This window comes from Odocoileus virginianus, chromosome 17 (genome assembly GCF_023699985.2).
Source record: "Odocoileus virginianus isolate 20LAN1187 ecotype Illinois chromosome 17, Ovbor_1.2, whole genome shotgun sequence".
Classification (NCBI taxonomy): Eukaryota; Metazoa; Chordata; class Mammalia; order Artiodactyla; family Cervidae; genus Odocoileus; species Odocoileus virginianus.
The window spans coordinates 48,177,840-48,194,795 of NC_069690.1; the positions used below are offsets into that span (position 1 = coordinate 48,177,840).

Sequence of the window (16,956 nt, forward strand, 5' to 3'; positions counted from 1 at the left end):
GGGCCGCCGGACTGCACAGTCTGAACTTCCGCAAAGCACACTCAAATCCCGTCGAGGGTGGGTGTCAGGAACATCCCTGACGGCCTCAGGCTGGTCACACAGCAGTGACACGGCCAGGCGCCCCTGCTACATCCCAGAGGCCATTCCGGACTCAGTCTGCCGGCGGGAGGGACCTGCCGGCCAGGCGCTCGGCTAGGGTCTGCATAGACCCTGGGTCTCGGGTTTCCACCCCGCCCCCGCACCTTAGAAGCCCGGGGCGCGCTGCTGCCCTTCCCCCTCCCGCTCGAAATTCCACTTTCCAACCTGGCTCTTCCCTCCCGGGCCCTCCTCCCCGTCCCTAGCGCAGCCCTCTCCTCTCCGCGGCGTCCTAGCCTGTCCCACCCCCGAGCCACACGCCCCCGGCGCTCCGCGCCCCTGCCACGCCGCAGACTCGGGTATCCGCCGCGTCCAGCCGGGCGCACTGGGCGCCGGGCGCGGGCGCAAGGGGCGGAGTTCCGGCGCGCGGGGGCGGACCCGGGGCGGGGGCGGAGCGGCGGGACGGGCGCCGCCCCCCAGCTGAGCCGGGACCGGGACCGCGGACTTGCAGACTTCAGAGGCTCTGGCGGCGGCGGCGGGCACGGATCTTCGCGCACGGGTCCAGCGGCTCCAGCGGCTCGGGCGGCCCCGACTCCGGCAGGGATGGGCGGGCGGCCGCGCTGGAGGCGCGGGGGGCGCGCGACCTGACCTCCTGAACTCGTACCCCGGCCGCCCGGCCGTGCCGGGTCGAGGGTCTGCTCGGTTGGCGCGGACGCGGGACAGGCGGCCGAGCCGGAGCCAGAGCATGCGGGGCGCGACGCGGGCGGCTGGGGGGCGCGCGGGGCAGCTGTGGCCGAGGCCCCCCGCCCCGGGCCCTGGACCGCCGCCGCTGTTGCTGCTGCTGGCCGTGCTACTGGGCGGCGCGGGCGCGCAGTACTCGAGCGACCTGTGCAGCTGGAAGGGGAGGTGAGTCCGCGCGGCGCGAGCCCGGCCCTCGCGTCCACTCCCCTCCGGCGCGGGCCGAGCGCGCGGGGGCTCGGGGGCCCGGGGGCCCGCTCTCCAGGCCGAGTGCGGTCCCCGCCCTCCCCCGCCCCCGGTTCTAGAACAAAAGAGCCCGCGGCGTCCCGGTCCCCCGACCCAGGAGACGCCCAGGGGAACGCGCGCCTGCAGCGCGGTGGGGTCGGTTCGGTCCGGCCGCCAGCTCTCCCGGCGCAGGATCGCAAGGGTCGCCGCTTGGTTCCCAGAGAGCCGCAGCCCGGACCCCGTTACCCTTCACTGAGGCGATCGGGGGTCAGCCCTCTGGCCCTTCCTGGGCTCTGCCCTCGGCGAGGAGTTGCGCGCCCCGGGCCGGGAGGAGCCGGGCCTGCCTCAGGGCCGAGCGGGAAGGGAGAGACGGATCGGTAGGAAGGAGCGGCGGCTCCGGTGGTCGGAGAGGGGGCCCTGGAGCTGACCGCGCGCTGACCACGTCTGTGCGGGCGGAGACCCGCGGGCGGGCACCTTGCGCCGGGCGAGTTCTGGGCCTGGTCGAGCCCCCCGCCCCGCCCGGTGAAGGTCAGGCCGCCCTTGGCAGCGCGCGCTGGGCTCGGCGACCCCCCTTCACGCCCTCCGCCAAGGCAGGCAGCCGAGGACTTTTTTTTTTTTTTTAACTGCAGTGTGACAGGCAAGTCACAAGCGTGGGCGGGGAGGGGGGGTGGTTGGTGAGAGAGCAGCTACTCAGGACGAGAACAGCCGTCTGCCAAGGCGCCGGCCGGAGCCCAGCACCTCGCTGTCGGAAAAGATGGCATGTGCTTCGGCAGTTGCGGGTTCAAGAGTTTGCAGAGGGAGGGAGATGCTAGGGTCGTCTTCTCCGAAAACACAGTGGGCCGGTACTCTCTTGGGGTCTGGGTGTCCGGGCGTCCCACCATGCAGGGCCCCTTAAACCCTGCCTTCTGGTAGGAAGACTCCCGCTGCCAGACACCTCATGCTGTGGGGGTGTCATGGGGTTGTTTTGAGTGAAGACCGTTTTTCCGAGAAGGGCAGGGTTGTGCCAGGGTGCTGGGTTGTGCGTCAGCAGGGCAGCTGCTGGTCATCTTGGATAAGTCCAGACCCACTTGTGCATGCTCCTCCGTGGGATTTTCCCCGGCAAGAATACTGGAGTGGGTTGCCATTTCCTCCTCCAGGGGATCTTCCCAACTCAGGGATCAAACCAGTGTCTCCTGCATTGCAGGCGGATTCTTTACTGCTGAGCCGCCCGGGAAGCCCCCAGTTCTCTGTGGAAATTGGCAATTACGTTGCTTCCCACCCATCCCAGAGTGAAGGTCCTGGACTCCTGAGGTTGGGCGGTTGGGCTGGTGTCACCCGCCCTCTGGACTACAGAAGGTCTCCCGGCAGCAGGGGTTGGTGGAGCTGAGACTGGGCCCTGCACGGCAGATCCGAGCTCTGGGGGAGGGTTGGCCTGGAGAATGCTGGTGCCAGCGCAGAGCTGGCTGGGAGCCTCTGACTCTGACACACTCTTCTGGGGCTGCCCTTTCCCCCTTCACTGGTAATTAAACTCCCTCCTTTGCAGCCTCTGCTGGATGAATCAGTGCATCCCCAAAATGAGGCCTTGGGGTGTCCTGCTTCAGCAGATCAAAAACAGAAACCCAGTCCCACCCCTGTGAGCTTGAATTTTCAGAGGAGGAGCTGATAGCCTTTTCACATTCTTGGAGGACCAGTGTGCAGAGGATGCCTCCCCTGGAGACCTGAGGGAGCTGGGGACCATGCAGGTGTTTGTAGTGGATAGAGGAATCCCTTCTTCCTGTGCATCCTTTTATCTACCTGGAGAAGCAGAGCCGCTTGCCTGTATCCCCTCTCCCTCCATCACTGCTAATGAACCCCTGGTCTTGGACACCCTCCAATGTCCTCCACTCAACCTAGAGGTAGAAACTTGTCAAGGGCGGCTGCAGTGGCTGTAGAAGTCATGGGTAGGATCCGGAACAGAGATAGGTCCAAGTCACATTCCAGGAGCATAAGACCCCCCTCCCCCCAGACCAGGGTTGTAATCCCTACCCCTCTAGTTAGCTTTTTTGTTTTTTTCACAGATCAGCTGACAGATTCTTACCCTGGTGCACCGGTTTGCCTGCTGATTCTATAGCATTTATGACTTTTTATGAGCTGTTCTAAAGACAGCACAGGGTGGTGCAAGCCCCAATGTGCAGGGTGGTTTCTGATCCCCTGATACGAAGGGAGTTGCTTTTTTACGACACTGGCCACTCATATTTGACAGGCTGGATGTGTTTCTGGGTGTATCCAAGCAATTAAGTAGAGGGTTTTGAAATCCCTCTCCCTCGGCCAGGGCAGGATGCGTCCTATCTTTATTAGGCCCTGGTCATAAAAGTGGACCATGAACTTTCCCACTGCGACGGGCTGGGCACTGCCAGTCAGACACCTGGGCTGTCTCTCCTGCGAGGTGGGGAAATGAAAGGTAACTCCAGGAAGCAGAGCCTTTTGGTTTCGCCCTTGATCTGAAGCTCTTCCTGACTTTAGTCAACCAGAGACCATCACTTCCTTCTGGTGACTCCGGGTTTGGACCAGGCTGTGGGGACGAGTGGTGTGGGCTCTGCTGCTTCCACACTGACCCTGTAGCAACTTGGAATTTGCCATCTTTCCCAGAAAGGTGCTCCACAGGTGTGGGTCCTCCTGGGAGTGACACTTGCCAACTCTCCCCCCCCTCCACCTTTTTAATGCATTAATTCAGTTTGAATAATCCAAGATCAAATCAGTTTTCTCAGTTTCCTAAGGATGAATAGAACTTTTTTTTCCCCCCTGAATCCTTTAGCTTCATCACATCAGGGCATAGTTATTTCATTTTTGCTTGGTTAGGATGTCACTTGCATGTTATATGAAAATCGTAAAATACCATCCCCAGTGACCATTACCAATGTGTTGTGTGTTTGCATCTCCAGCACTTTTGCATTAACAGCACTTTTGCATTTTCAGTCTTTCGGTGGTGATTAGATTTTCCAGTAGGTACTAGGTAGACCGTGAATCTTCTACATCAGCTGGCCCCAGGCTGAACCGAGCAGATGTCTGTCTGAATGGAGCTCTTGCTATGATATGACCGTGGACACTCCTGTGTTGGGTGCCTAGTGGGAGTCTTGTTGGTCCTGATGTTTTAGTAGAACAAGAGAGAAGCAGAGGTGGTGACTTCCCTGGTGGTTCAGTGGCTAAAACTCGTGCTCAGAATGTAGGGGGCCTGGGTTTGATCCCTGGTCAGGGAACTAGGTCCCACATGCTAAGAGTTCACATGATGCAGCTAAAGGTCCTGTGGGCCACAACGAAGATAGCAGACCCTATGTGCCGCAAGTAGGACCTGGCACAGCCAAATAAATAAATAAAAATAAGTAATTAAAAAAAGAGAGAGAGAGAAGAGGCAGAGCAGAGCCTGTGTAGGTTCTGGGGATGGGGTGGACCTGCTAGAGGGTAAAGTGATGGGCACCGTATTTCTTGTCTGTCCACTGTCTTTTTGTTCCTAGTCCTCTTTTAGGTGGCGAGTGACTTGTGAGTAAATGGATGCATGTGGTCATGTGCACAGACGTGGTGGCAGCCCCCAGGGCCTCAGGTCACCCCCCTGGGCAGCATGGGCTGGCCATCAGTCCCCATGAGGGCCCCCTTCACCCCTGCCAAGACATGGGTGGAGGGTAAGTCCACCCCCCTTTCCCCCTCCACTGTTGAGGTTAAGGCAACTTAATGAGAGGTGCCCACAGCCTCTGCTGTGGGTTCTCCACTCCCTTGACCCCTAGGGTCCCCTCTTCCCACTGAGAGGGAAGCAAAGCCTTTGACGGGATGGTTTTTGTGGGAGAGAGAGTTGAGGATTGGTGCCTGGGCATGGGGCAAGTGTCCAGCTGCCCCTCGAGGCTGGAGCCAGGAGAGGAGGGACACTGTGATAAAGTTTGTGTGGCTGCATAAGAGCAGGGCTGATTATAGTCATCTGTGGCAACCACACACCATTTAGTCTAATTTTGTCACCCAGCACTGTAATTATACCCATCCCCTCCTGTGTGTCAGATGAGCTTGTGTGAGTTTTATGTGGCTGTAATTTGTAAGTCTGTTCTGCGTGTGCGGCCCCAGTAGGCGTCTGAGGCCAGGCTGCCTATGACCCAGGGCCTTGGGGGTGGGGAGTGGGGTTAGGAGGGAGTTCACCTCCTTGACACGTCCTTCTGATGTGGTCTGCAGGGTGACTGTGCAGCCCCAGCCTGCAGCTGGCCGTCGTATGAAAAGCGAGGCTTTTCGGGGCCCGGAGCATGAGTCACCAACAGTAAATGCAAACCATATGTTATGTGTTTTCTCCTCTGCAGAAAAGGTTTCTGGTAACTCACTCAGGCCAGGTCTCTGAATATAGCATTGTTTATTTCACATAAAAATCCTAAGAATGTGGGTGAACCTGTCTGAGATCTGATCAGAACCAAATTTCATGTAATAAAACACTTAGTTGAAGTCACCGGGTTGAGTTCCAGGGCTGCTCGGTGGTCATGATGTAACCGTCACCACAAGCTGACATTTACATTACAAGTTTGAGTAGGGGAAACTTGAACGTTTTTGATGGTTTCAATTTCTCGAAAACATAGTGTTACAACTTACTCAAGACCTGCCACCCCGAGAGCATAGCACACTTCATTTTTTCCTGTTTGGCATTTATTAGGACTGAAACCCACTGAACTCCTCAGCAGTCCCCATCAGGAAGACAGGCATCCACAGATCTTCTGTAGTGTTTTTCCATAGTTCCCTCCCGTGTCTCCCCGTGGAGGACCTTCTCTTGACTTTTGTATCTTGCTTTGATGGTATTTGAGTTTGTTTTGAAAACAACAACAGCAAACAACGATTGGCAATGCAGGGTCTTCGGGTTTACAAATGAATGACAAAGCGGTCACATCATTGCCTTCAAGACAATAGGAACATTGTGTCTAAAGGGGACCCTAAAGACAAAACTCACCAACAACCTCCAACAACGCCCCCCCCCCCCCAAATTACTAACGTTCCCTTTGGTTTAAAAGCTGCTCCCTGGAGTGCATTCTTTATTGTATGTGCATGGCATTCCAGCGTGCTTCCTGTTACTTGAATCTGCTCCCTGGTCTCCACTCCACTCAATGGGAATCTCCCATCAAATGAACTTCCTGACCCTCATTTGGTCATTGGGAACCTGGGTTGGTGCCAACATCTGGCTGGTGTTTCCCTGTTTATTTTTTGGAAGATCCATCCCTTCCGTGTTTCCCACCTCCACCGCACCCATCATCATCCCAGCTTAGGGAGAGACCCCAAGGACTTGGGCTCAGAGGCCAGTGGAGTGTCGGGGTGCTGGGAGGGCCCGGGAGCCAGGAGTTCCCACACGCACTAGAGTGCTCAGGGCCGGACGAGTGGGACCGCATGGCCGCACCCCGCTCCCTGGAGATGGGCCCTCAGCTGCATGGTGGCGACAGCGCCCACACCTGTCTGTGGGCGAGGGGTGCTGCCGTGCTGTGCCAAGTTGCTTTAGTCGTGTCCGACTCTTTGCAGCCCTGTGGACTGTGGCCTGCCGGGCTCCTCGGTCCATGGGGATTCTCCAGGCGAGAACACTGAAGTGGGTCACCGTGCCTCCCCTCCTGGGGATCGAACCCATGTCTACTGTGGCTCCCACTTTGTAGGCGGATGCCTTACCGTGGTGCTCAGGTGCCTCTCCCAACTGACGTGTCTCCCCCTCTCCACAGCGGGCTGACGCACGAGGCCCACAGGAAGGAGGTGGAGCAAGTTTACCTGCGCTGCTCGGCGGGCACCGTGGAGTGGATGTACCCGACCGGGGCGCTCATTGTGAACCTGCGCCCCAACACCTTCTCGCCCTCCCGGCACCTGACTCTGTGCATCAAGCCCCTCAGGGGCTCCTCGGGGGCCAATATTTATTTGGAAAAGACTGGAGAGCTGAAACTGCTGGTGCGGGACGGGGACCTCGGGCCCGGCCAGGCGCCGTGCTTCGGCTTCGAGCAGGGGGGCCTGTTCGTGGAGGCGACGCCACAGCAGGACATCAGCAGGAGGACCACGGGCTTCCAGTACGAGCTGACCAGCAGGCGCGCGGGGCCGGACCTGCACGCCCTGTCGGGTGAGTGTGGCATGCAGGGTGTGGGGGTGGCCTCGGGGAGGTCCTCCCCTGTTTGCTGGGCCTGCCCCGCATCCATCGTCTCCTGCCCCCACCTCCTCCCATGGGGAAGAATCCCGCTGCCCGAGTCTGGGCTTCAGACCTGGCGGGTCTGCCCGAGGGTGGCCAAGGCTGCCCCCAGCGTGCTGTGGGCAGTGTGGACTCAGGATGATGGCTGTGGCTCAGAACAGAGCCGTGACACAGTCCTGGCCCCAATACACTCTTCTCCCCTGGACCAGCTGTGGTTGCAATTTGAAATGGGTGCTGTTACCGTCCAAACTCCTCCAGAGTTTCTTCTGACACACGAGTCGGTCAGGTGTTTTGGGTGTCGGCTGCAGCCCCTGAAACATTTGAGTTCTGGGCGGGAGCTGAGGCTGATTCCCGTTCCAGAGCTGGGGTGTCCTGAATCGTGGGCCGGTCCCGGGTTCCCGAGCTGATTTATGTGTGGGTGTCAGTGAGGACTCGTCCGTGCGAAGCTGAGGGCGTCGGCGCCGTGCCAGGCAGGGTGGCTGAGAGGCTGTGACGATCTGGGGACTTCGGGCGAGGTCCCTGAGAGCGTCTCTGGGTGGCCGAGGGCTGGTGTGTGGCTTCAGATTTTCCTTCCTTCTCTTTGAGGCCAGCAGACAGCTCTGCTGCACCCTGTGTGGAGAGCAGGGTTGGTCTCTGGAAAGTTGTGTGGGCAGAGAGGAGTGTGTGGCCCCAAGAGCTCCCACACAGGGCAAACTCAGGGTCCTCGTCATTTCATCAGGGACCTCCAGGCCCGGTGGGGCTCTAGCCCCGAGGCACAGATGGCTTCACAGGGTCCGATTGTGTGGGGCGGGGGCTGATAGCACTTGGGTGCGCCATCTGCACCATCTTCTTCAATTCCCAAACTAGTTGGTAGCAAGATGCCTCCCAAGGGGAAGGTGGGAGCTCGGATCATCTTGGGGACAGGTTCCAGGCAGCTCTTCAGTGACCAGCTGAGATGATGGGCACTGGGAGGTGCTTTGGCATCAGTGATGGAGGTGAGGCAGAGGTGCTGCTCACACCGCATAATGCATGGGGCAGCCCCAACACGGAGAGTGAGCTGGCCCCGAGGGTTGGCATGGTCCCTCCAGCATGGAGGATGACCTGGCCCCACGCGTCAGCAGTGCTGAGGTCCAAACACCTGGCGTGAGGGGCAGACCAACCCCAAGAATAGTATAATCTCCACATTTTATTGAATAAAATCTTCCACTGGGAAAACTCAGACCTCCTAGGATTTGAAATGTAGACTTTTCTCCTGAGTGTGAATCTACAGTATGTTGTCCTGTTGTTCTTGACTCCGATGAGTTTCCAAAACCTTAACTCTCTCTCAACCTAAACTGGTCTGTTATAGAGCTTCAGCGTATGACTGCCCAGGTAGGACCCCTGCCCCGAGGGCCTGACTGTCCACGTAGCACCCCTCCCCCCAGGGCCTGGCTGGGTAGGACCCTGTCAGGAATGCTGAAAGCGGCTATAAAACCCCAGGACTTGAATAAAACTTTAACCACAACAGCCTTTATCTTGATCACCAACAAGTGATCACCGGGCTGGCTCTGGTGTGTATGCGTATGGAGCAGGGAGCCACTGGAGATAAACTCACCATAAAAATAAAATCTGGAAAAACCCAGTCACCAAATTTGATGTGCCTGACCACGGTGATGGTTGGCCGAGGGGGCAGATATTAGGAACTCACTAGCATTCCTCTTACTGATTAAAATGTTGATGGGTTGAAGCCATTGGGCTACTGGTCACACGTTCTCTCTGGCTAGAACTTAGTTCCACTCTGCTGTGCGGCTCCCACCAGATTCTCAGAGGCCATGGTGTAAAGGCCCTTCCGTGATGCCACCTGGGTGCTCCGGTCAGCACAGACTGGAGTCTGTGGTGGAAAATTCACAGTATGGTCGCAACCTGGGGTGACTCAGCCTGTGACTCAGCCCTGGGGACTCAAGACTTTCTCTCCCCTTCTCTGAGGCCAGGGTCTGTGCTTCCCCAGACCCCAGGCCCGTGTTTCCAGGCTAGGGCAGTAGGTGGGTTTGGGAGAGCCCCACAGGGCCCCAGGGAGGAGGCCCCATGTGATGGGGTGGGTCATCTGGTCACTGGCCAGGGCCCCACACTGGTTGCATGGCTGCCGCTGGACATTGGGCTGCTGGGGTTCCCTTGTTACCCCCAGCCACATACTCACCTGGCCCTGGAGTGTCTCTTTAAATCTGGGGCCTGCAGGGATCCCAGGGAGCCTGGGGGTGATGGGGTATAAGTGTCCATCTATCTGCCCAGTGGCTGGGGCGCTGGCCTGGGGCAGTACAGAAGCAGTGACTGTCAGAACTTGAGATGGGGACTCAAGATGCTCCCAGGGTCTGGCATCTGTGGGCCCAGCACCTCTCTGTCCTGAAGGAGGCGAGGGCAGCAGGGATCCGGGGAGGCTGGTCTGTCCCTTCTCCCCAGGGATGCGTCCCTAAGCTTTTAATGCCAAAGGAATGGGTACATAATGTGGAATGCTGGTGCCAGCCATCTGGCAGCAGTGACCTCCCTTGGGGCCGGGCGGGCTCTCAGAGGGCAACGCCCTCCTGTCTGGCCCTGGCTCCAGCTGGGAGACCCCGGTGAAGCCGGGTCCCTGGTGCGTGGGCCGTGGAGGTGAGCACATGTCCTGGGGATGAGCAGCCCAGGAAGCAACCTGCTGGGGAGGTGGACAAGCCTTCTCCCTCACCGATGAGTCACGAGTTCCAGTTTGTGCTGACATGAGAGTAGAGGCCCTGTGGGCCGGGATCCTGGAGGAGGGGAGGTGTGCATGAGCCTCGCCGGCCGCAGTTCTGGGTGGTTCCTCCGGGCGTGTTTACGGTGAGCGTGTCAGCCTCGTGTTCATCGTGTTGCACAATCGGCTGCCTCGTATGAACTGAGACGTGCCGACAGCCAAAGAAGAGGCCAGAACGGAGAGGCAGGCGGAGACAGAGGGGCAGGCGGGCGGCAGGGGTCCTTCAGCCCTGGGGGACTCAGGATTGGGCTGCCACGTGGCCGGAGCAGGAGGACCTGCCCCTTCCCGTCCCCCTCCCACGAGGGTCTCGTCAGGCACCTGAGGAACCCAACATTCCCTCCTCCTGGCAGGATATAAAAGGCAGGCAAGCAGCCAGATGCAACTCACTAGTGGAAGCAGCTCCAGGCCACACCTGGACTGTATGCTGAGGCCTCACTGTGGCCCCGGCCGACCATCTTCTGCAGGGTCCCAGTACACGCGGGTAAACGGGCACCGTCAGCAACCCCATGGCCCTGTGGGCTGGGGAACCCGTTGGGGTGGCCAGCAAGGGAGGGCAGGGGTGTTACTCGGTCTGGTTCTAAGGGACAGAGGCAGACCCCATTTTGGGGGTTCTTCTGGGACCCCTGATTCCAGCCTATTCTTTTTACTGCTTAGGGAGCTGAGAAGCAGGGGTGGGCTGTGTGTGATGCCCACCCAGAGCTGGCCCCCTGTGTGCAGGTGAAGGGGGACAGCAGTGGTGTTTTAGACCCACAGCTGGAGGGTGGGGAGGGGCAGGAGGACTCCCCTTTGTGCCAGCTGTGAAGGCTCAGAAGTGACACCCATCGCTGCTTGTGGGTGCCCGGTGGGGTGAGGCAGCCTGGGTCCCATAGTTTCTGATGGGCTTCACCTCCCCGTCCCCTTTGAAACCACTCTGTTGATGAGTCAGGGGCAAATGATCCCTTTGAGGGGCCGCTGTTGACATCCCCGCCTCGGGCACCTTAGAATATAGGGGTGGCCTTGATGGGCTGTGGGAGATAAACAACAGCATGCAGAAATGAGAAGAAACTTGGTTATTTCCTGGAAACAGAAGAGAACTTAATTTTTTCCCTGAAAATTTAGTTTTCTTGCATCAGTGCTTCTCCAGCCCCCCAAGCCATTATTAAGATTACTTTTCATCTTACCCAGCTCCGGGCTCTTGGGGTGGAAGGTGTGACCCCTTGCTCACCAGGAAAAGGAAGGGAGGAGAGCAGGTGTGGGGGTGACGGCTGGTGAGGGGGGTAGTTCCTTGTGCTTGCGGGGTCTCTACAGGGGGCGGCCAGCCTCAGTCAGGTCCCTCAGGGACCTGTGGGGTGATGTTACCTTGCAGCCTGGAGTTGGGGTGAGCGCAGGGTTGTCGTGCCAATGAGAGGAGGCTCTCGGCTTAGGGAACACTGGCCACGTTGCCACCTGCACTTTCCTCCCTGTTAAAATGCTGCATTTCCCCACCTGGCGAGGCTGCGCTGGAGACCCCAGAGGGTGTCTCATACAAGATCTCCTCCCCAGTCATCCTTACCTGGGCCGTCCCACCTGCTGAAGCAGCATCCCCCCATCTGCAAACATCTCCTTGGGCGTCGGGCTGCCCGGAGCCTGACAGTGGGGTGCTGCCCTTCCCTTCTGTACCTGCCATTGTCACCTGCGTCCCCAGTACCTCCAGGCTGGTCTCCTTGACCCTATTTTTTTCCCCACTCATTCAGTTCATTTTGTACACATTCCAGAATAATCTGCTCCACGTCCACACTCCCCCACCCCTCCCCTTTTCCGAGAACTACAGGCCAGAATTCCACCCGGCCCCTGGGTTGCCCCCTCCTCACCTTCCCCGCAAGGAAACGAGATTCAATGTGTCAGGAACCAGCGCATTCCACTCCGCCTTTACAAGCCTGACTCCGATTAATAATTGTTTCCAGACTTCTGCTGGATTCTAGCATCGGCAGCCTGGATTCTCCACGAAGGTGCCTACACTTCATAAAGCTCAGGGTCATAGAGAGTCGCAGGGGATGCAGGATTTGTTAGCTCCAGCTGTCAATGTGGCGCCAGCTCATTGAGGCTTCGACAAGAGGGTCTGCAGGCTGCTGCCCACCTGCCCCTGGGGCCACCGGGTCCTCGGACATCCTCCATGGGACTGGGCTTGAGTCAGGGCCTGGGACAAGCTCATACCACCTTTCTCCCCAGCAGTCAGCCAAGGTCCTGGAGCCTATGACCCACAGAAGGTGAGGCTCCAGGGCTTGGTGATTACATACACCAGGCCTGCAGTCCGACCAGGGTCCGTGGCCTGGGCCTGTCTCAGCTTCTAGAGAGCTTGTGCGGACCTCGCCTCTCATCCCCCTGCCCTTGAAGCTTGCAAGGCCTGGCCCCGGGGCCCTAGGTGGGGGCCTCTGCCCCAGTGGGCACTGGGGGCACCACCAGGACGGGAAGTCTCTCCACCACCATGAGCTGCCTCTCATAAGATGCAAGTCCCCCCAAGGCACGTGAGGCTGTGCAGCCCACTTTCCTCACTGTAGTGACCTCTGTCAGGCCCACTGTGGGCAGCAGGCCCCCAGCAGGCTAGAGGTGGGGGACCCCCCAGTTGGCCACCCTCTTTTTTAGGGGAGGCCTTGAGGCTGGCGGGTCCACACTCGTGACAAAGAGCACGAAGGCTCGGGATTTGGAGCTGGGGCGGGAGGCGCTCCGTCCTCTCAGATGCTTCCAACGTGTCCGACAGGCTGTTCTTGTTCTGCGGCTTCTCCTTTTTCCTGATAACTTGACAGAAGCGCCCGTGAGTCATGCACTCACCAGACTGGACTGGGACGCGTGCACCCACCCCTGCCGGGGGCAGGACAAGAAGGCCAGCGCTCTGGACACGTCATGTCCATCCTCAGGGGGTCCCAGGATGCTGGAGACTCCAGGGTCATCTCTGGTTGCCCCCACACACTCTGGGCCCCAGAGGCTCTTCCTGTTCTCCGAGTCTCCCTGTTTCCTCTAGGGCCCTGAGTCACTGCAGCCCCTTGGGCAGGTGACAGCTCAGCCCAGTTCAGAGCCAGGCAGGCGGACAGCTGTAGCTTCGTCCAGGCCCAGTGAGCATCAAGGCTGGAGACCCTGTGGGGCCTTTAGAATGTGAAAGGGCCAAGGGAAGCTTTTCCTGGTGACTGTTCATACCTAATGTTTCTGTTGTTAGGGAGTTTGGCCCCCTAGAAACAGGTGAGGGGAAGTGCAACATCAGAGCCAAATAATGAACTCGTGTCTCCCTACATCCACTCTTGAGTTAGAAGTGCCGTGGTCCCCAGGGGTTCCCCAAGTCTTGAGGTTTCTCTCTCCCTGCCTGCCCCAACCTTTCTGGAGGGCTCCTGCCCATCTGAGTCAGTAGGTGGAGGGCTGACCCGGGGCAGAGGCCCACCAAGAGGGACTGGTTTGTCTGGAGGAATCAGCCCCCTCCCACATCTGGGGATCTCAGAGGGGATTCTGTGAACTGGGCTTGCTGTGAAAGGTGTCTGAAAGGGTTTGGAGGTGGTCACTTGGCTCCGTCGGTTAGATAAGGACCCCACTGCTGAGCAGGTGGACACATCTCTCATTCCCACCAATGCGTTTAGCAGGGCCACAGCCTTGTGGTGCTTCTAGACAGTGCTTTCACCTCCTGTGGAATGGGGGTGACAGATGGGACTGTGGGGACGGGCAGTGTGAATGGGAGGCCCTGGCATTTCCAGGCCTGGCCACCGAGGCCAGACTGGAGTCAGGAATGCGGCTTCAGGTGAGCACGGGTTGGTTTCGGCACCAAAAAGTGACTTGGAGCCCAGTGACTGCTTGCCAGGTGTGACTGCAGACATGAGCTGAGTGCAGTCCTGCACAAAACCCCACTTGGCCTTCATTTTCATGCCATCGCAGGCAGACTTGGTAAGCCTGGAGCTCCTAGAGGCATCTCCCCACCCACGAGGCGGAAGTCATGGTCCCGCCTGCTTTCTCTCTTAGCTCCTTGGTGGCAGAGGCCTGGGGCCTGGACAGTTGCTGCTGACATCAGAGGAGTTATAGGATGTCACGTGACCTGTGTGCTGTAGGCAGGAGGGTCTGTGTTCCTCGAGCTTCCACAGGCCCCATCTGACTCTGCACCTGACTCTCTTCTCTCCCTGCAGCCCCGTGTCGCCCTTGCAGCCACACAGAGGTTCTCTTGGCCGTCTGCACCAGCGACTTTGGTGAGTATGCTGGAGGGTCCCACCATATGGGAGAAATAGACCCCCTGGGGGGAAGAGACTCTGCTGAAGACTGGGCTTGGCCCCCCTTCCATCACCAATTGCAGGTCATGGGAAAATACCTTCCTTTCCACTCATTTAGAGTGACCCCCCCCACCCCACCCCACCCCAGCCCAAGGAAAGGGACCTGTGTGCAGGACCGGGCAAGAGTTGGGAATTCCTCTTTAAGGTGGGAATTCCTATTTGAGGGCATATTGAGCATTTTTCTGCTTTGTGCTTGAGCCCAAGTCCTGGCTCTAGCCTCTCTGCAACGCCCCGCCCACACCCAGGTCCCTTGCAGGCACCAAAGTGTGGGAGTTGGAGGCACTGGTGGGGTCAGGGCTGAGGTCAGGGACTCAGCCTCTGCCTGTTCGTGACGTTGGCACAAACGTTCTCGGGTTAAGGCTGGCAACACTCAGTATGAGTTTGCTGGAGCCGGCCCAGCAGGACCTGACTCAGCCCCCTCGGCTCCCAGGGCAATTGGGGAGTGGAAGTTCAATCCCCCTTCTTCTTTCTGGCCCCACACAGAGGGGATCTGGGTCCAGGCAAAGGGTCCCCAAGCTGTGCCTGCTCTGTCCTCCTTCCTGTCACCTTCCTCTCCTCCAAGCTTCACCCTTTCTATGTCCGATCTTGATGCAGAATCACAGCAGATCTTGGGTATTAAGTGCAGTCACTTTTCTTGTTCCAACTTGAAAAGTTGGCGCACAGTGAGGTTTGTATCTTCTGTTTTCCCCCACATCTGTGACTGGCCCTTGAGAGAAGAGCATCTTTGCCCCCCGACAGTGTGGGTGGTGGGGCAGCCCCTAGGCAGCCCCTTGTGTGTGGATTGAGCTTTTTAATGAGAATTTCTGGAAGGCAGCATTCCGGATCAGCTCCCAGTTTGCTGCGGGGTGGGGGGTGTGCCGTTGGCTTGGTAAGCATCCCGCTGACCCTCTCTCCTTCCTCTACAGTTGTCCGAGGCTCCATCCAGAAAGTTATCCACGAGCCGGAGCGGCAGGAGTCGGCCATCCACCTGAACGTGAGCCGGCTGTACCGGCAGAAGAGCAGGGTGTTCCGGCCAGCCCCCGAGGGCGAGGGTGGAGGCTGGCGGGGGCGCGTCTCCACGCTGCTGGAGTGTGGCGTCCGGCCCGGGCACGGCGAGTTTCTCTTCACCGGCCACATGCACTTTGGGGAGGCCTGGCTCGGCTGCGCCCCACGCTTCAAGGATTTCCAAAGGATGTACAGGGACGCTGAGGAGCGGGGGATGAACCCCTGCGAGATGGGCACGGAGTGAGCGCCAGGTGACCGCGGCCGCAGCGGTGGACACGCACACTGTGCTGGGTGCCTGGCGCTCAAGCTGGGGAGGCACACGCTGCGCGCGGCCCCACGAGGTTCCGGCCAAGGACTCCCTGACGGATTGATCGGAGATGCTGTAACATGCCAACTAAGTTATTATATTTTTTTTAAAAAAGAAATGTCCATAGGAAGCAAACTCCCGTGTCGTAAAATGCCTTTGTGTTCCGTTTTGTACTGTTTTCTGAGCATCTGAAGTCACTGTGTTTGGCTGGTATGTCGGGTGAAGTGTGGGGGCTGTAGCTCACGGCCGACGCTGGACACCGGGCTTGGGTACCATTCGAAGGTGTTTCTTTTGATGGGAATTTATGGAGCCAGACACCTAATGGTTTTTCATTTTGTTTTTGAATTTTTAAAGGAGGGGCTTTGCCAGCCATCATCATTTTGGGACTGCAGGGTGTTTCCATTCCAGGGAATAAAGACCAGCCTCTTGACGGATCAATGGCGCGTCTATCTTCAGCTCCAGTCAGGGGTGTGTGGCCCTTAGCTAGGGGTCCAGGTCAGGTCTTCTCCTGGGGTCAGTGCCCCCCTAACCCCAGCTCTGGCGTTAGGGACCTTTCATACTGGACCCAATTCTAAGTGAGGCTGTTACCTCCATACTTACAACCCCTGCCTTTCTGGTGGACCAACCCCACCCCCTTCCTGTTAGCCCAGATCCTGCCCTTTGACCTCAGCTTCCCCCAAATGCCTGATCCCAGGGCAAGTGTCTAGATACCCAGGGGCTGTTCTGAGCCCCATATCCTCAAGGATGAGTCAGTGCCCTACAGTTGCTGAAACAGATGACCACAACCCAGGAGCTTAAACAACAGATGCTTTTTCTCTCACGGTTCTCGAGACCGGAAATCCAAAATCAAGGTGTGCAGAGGGGTGCACTCCCTGTAACGGCACCAGGGGAGACCCCTCCTTGTCTCTTCCAGCTTCTGGTGTTGCCAACAGTCCTTGGTCCTTGATCTTGTGGACTCATCACAGTCTCTGTTCCGCTGTCCCTTGGCCTTCTTCCCTCTGAGTATCTCTGTCCACACGTCTCTCCTCTTATACAACCAACAATTGCTGGGTCAAGGCCCACTGTGATTCAGTAAGACCTCATCTTGATCATACCTGCAAAGACTTCATTTCCCAATGAGTTCATATGCACAGGTTCTGGGTAAGATAAAAATCTCAGGAGATACTCTTCATCCTGTTAAGGGCGTCGCTGGGGTGTCATGTAATCAGACCCAAGGCTGTGATTCTTCCCAAGCAACTGCTGAGACGCCAAGGACCTGGGAGAGGCTGATACCGACCAACGAACACCCAGCCAGCTGCACAGAAGACTCAGGCACACTGTGAGGAGTGGCTGGCTGCTGGCTCAAGCCTGTGGGTCCGCTCAGGTGTGCCCTGGCTCAGGCCTGTGGGCCCCTGCAGGTCGCAACAAGAAGCAGGTGCTCAATACCTGCCCAACAAGAAGCAGGCTGATGACCTGAAGCAGCAGGTCTGGTGACGGGCACAGGTCCCACTGTGGCTAGTCACTGGGATGCTTGATG

The 16,956-nt window shown here is 58.3% G+C and overlaps 1 protein-coding gene across 1 annotated transcript; it reads left to right on the top strand.

Annotated features, from left to right (window-relative positions):
- Positions 1–521: 521 nt before the first annotated feature.
- On the top strand, positions 522–15,878 carry METRNL (meteorin like, glial cell differentiation regulator). Its single transcript, XM_020907277.2, has 4 exons — positions 522–981; positions 6,717–7,102; positions 14,009–14,068; positions 15,055–15,878. Exons 1-4 carry the CDS (start codon positions 821–823, stop codon positions 15,375–15,377), a joined length of 930 nt encoding a protein of 309 aa, XP_020762936.1. The 5' UTR covers positions 522–820; the 3' UTR covers positions 15,378–15,878.
- The last annotated feature ends 1,078 nt before the right edge of the window (positions 15,879–16,956 follow it).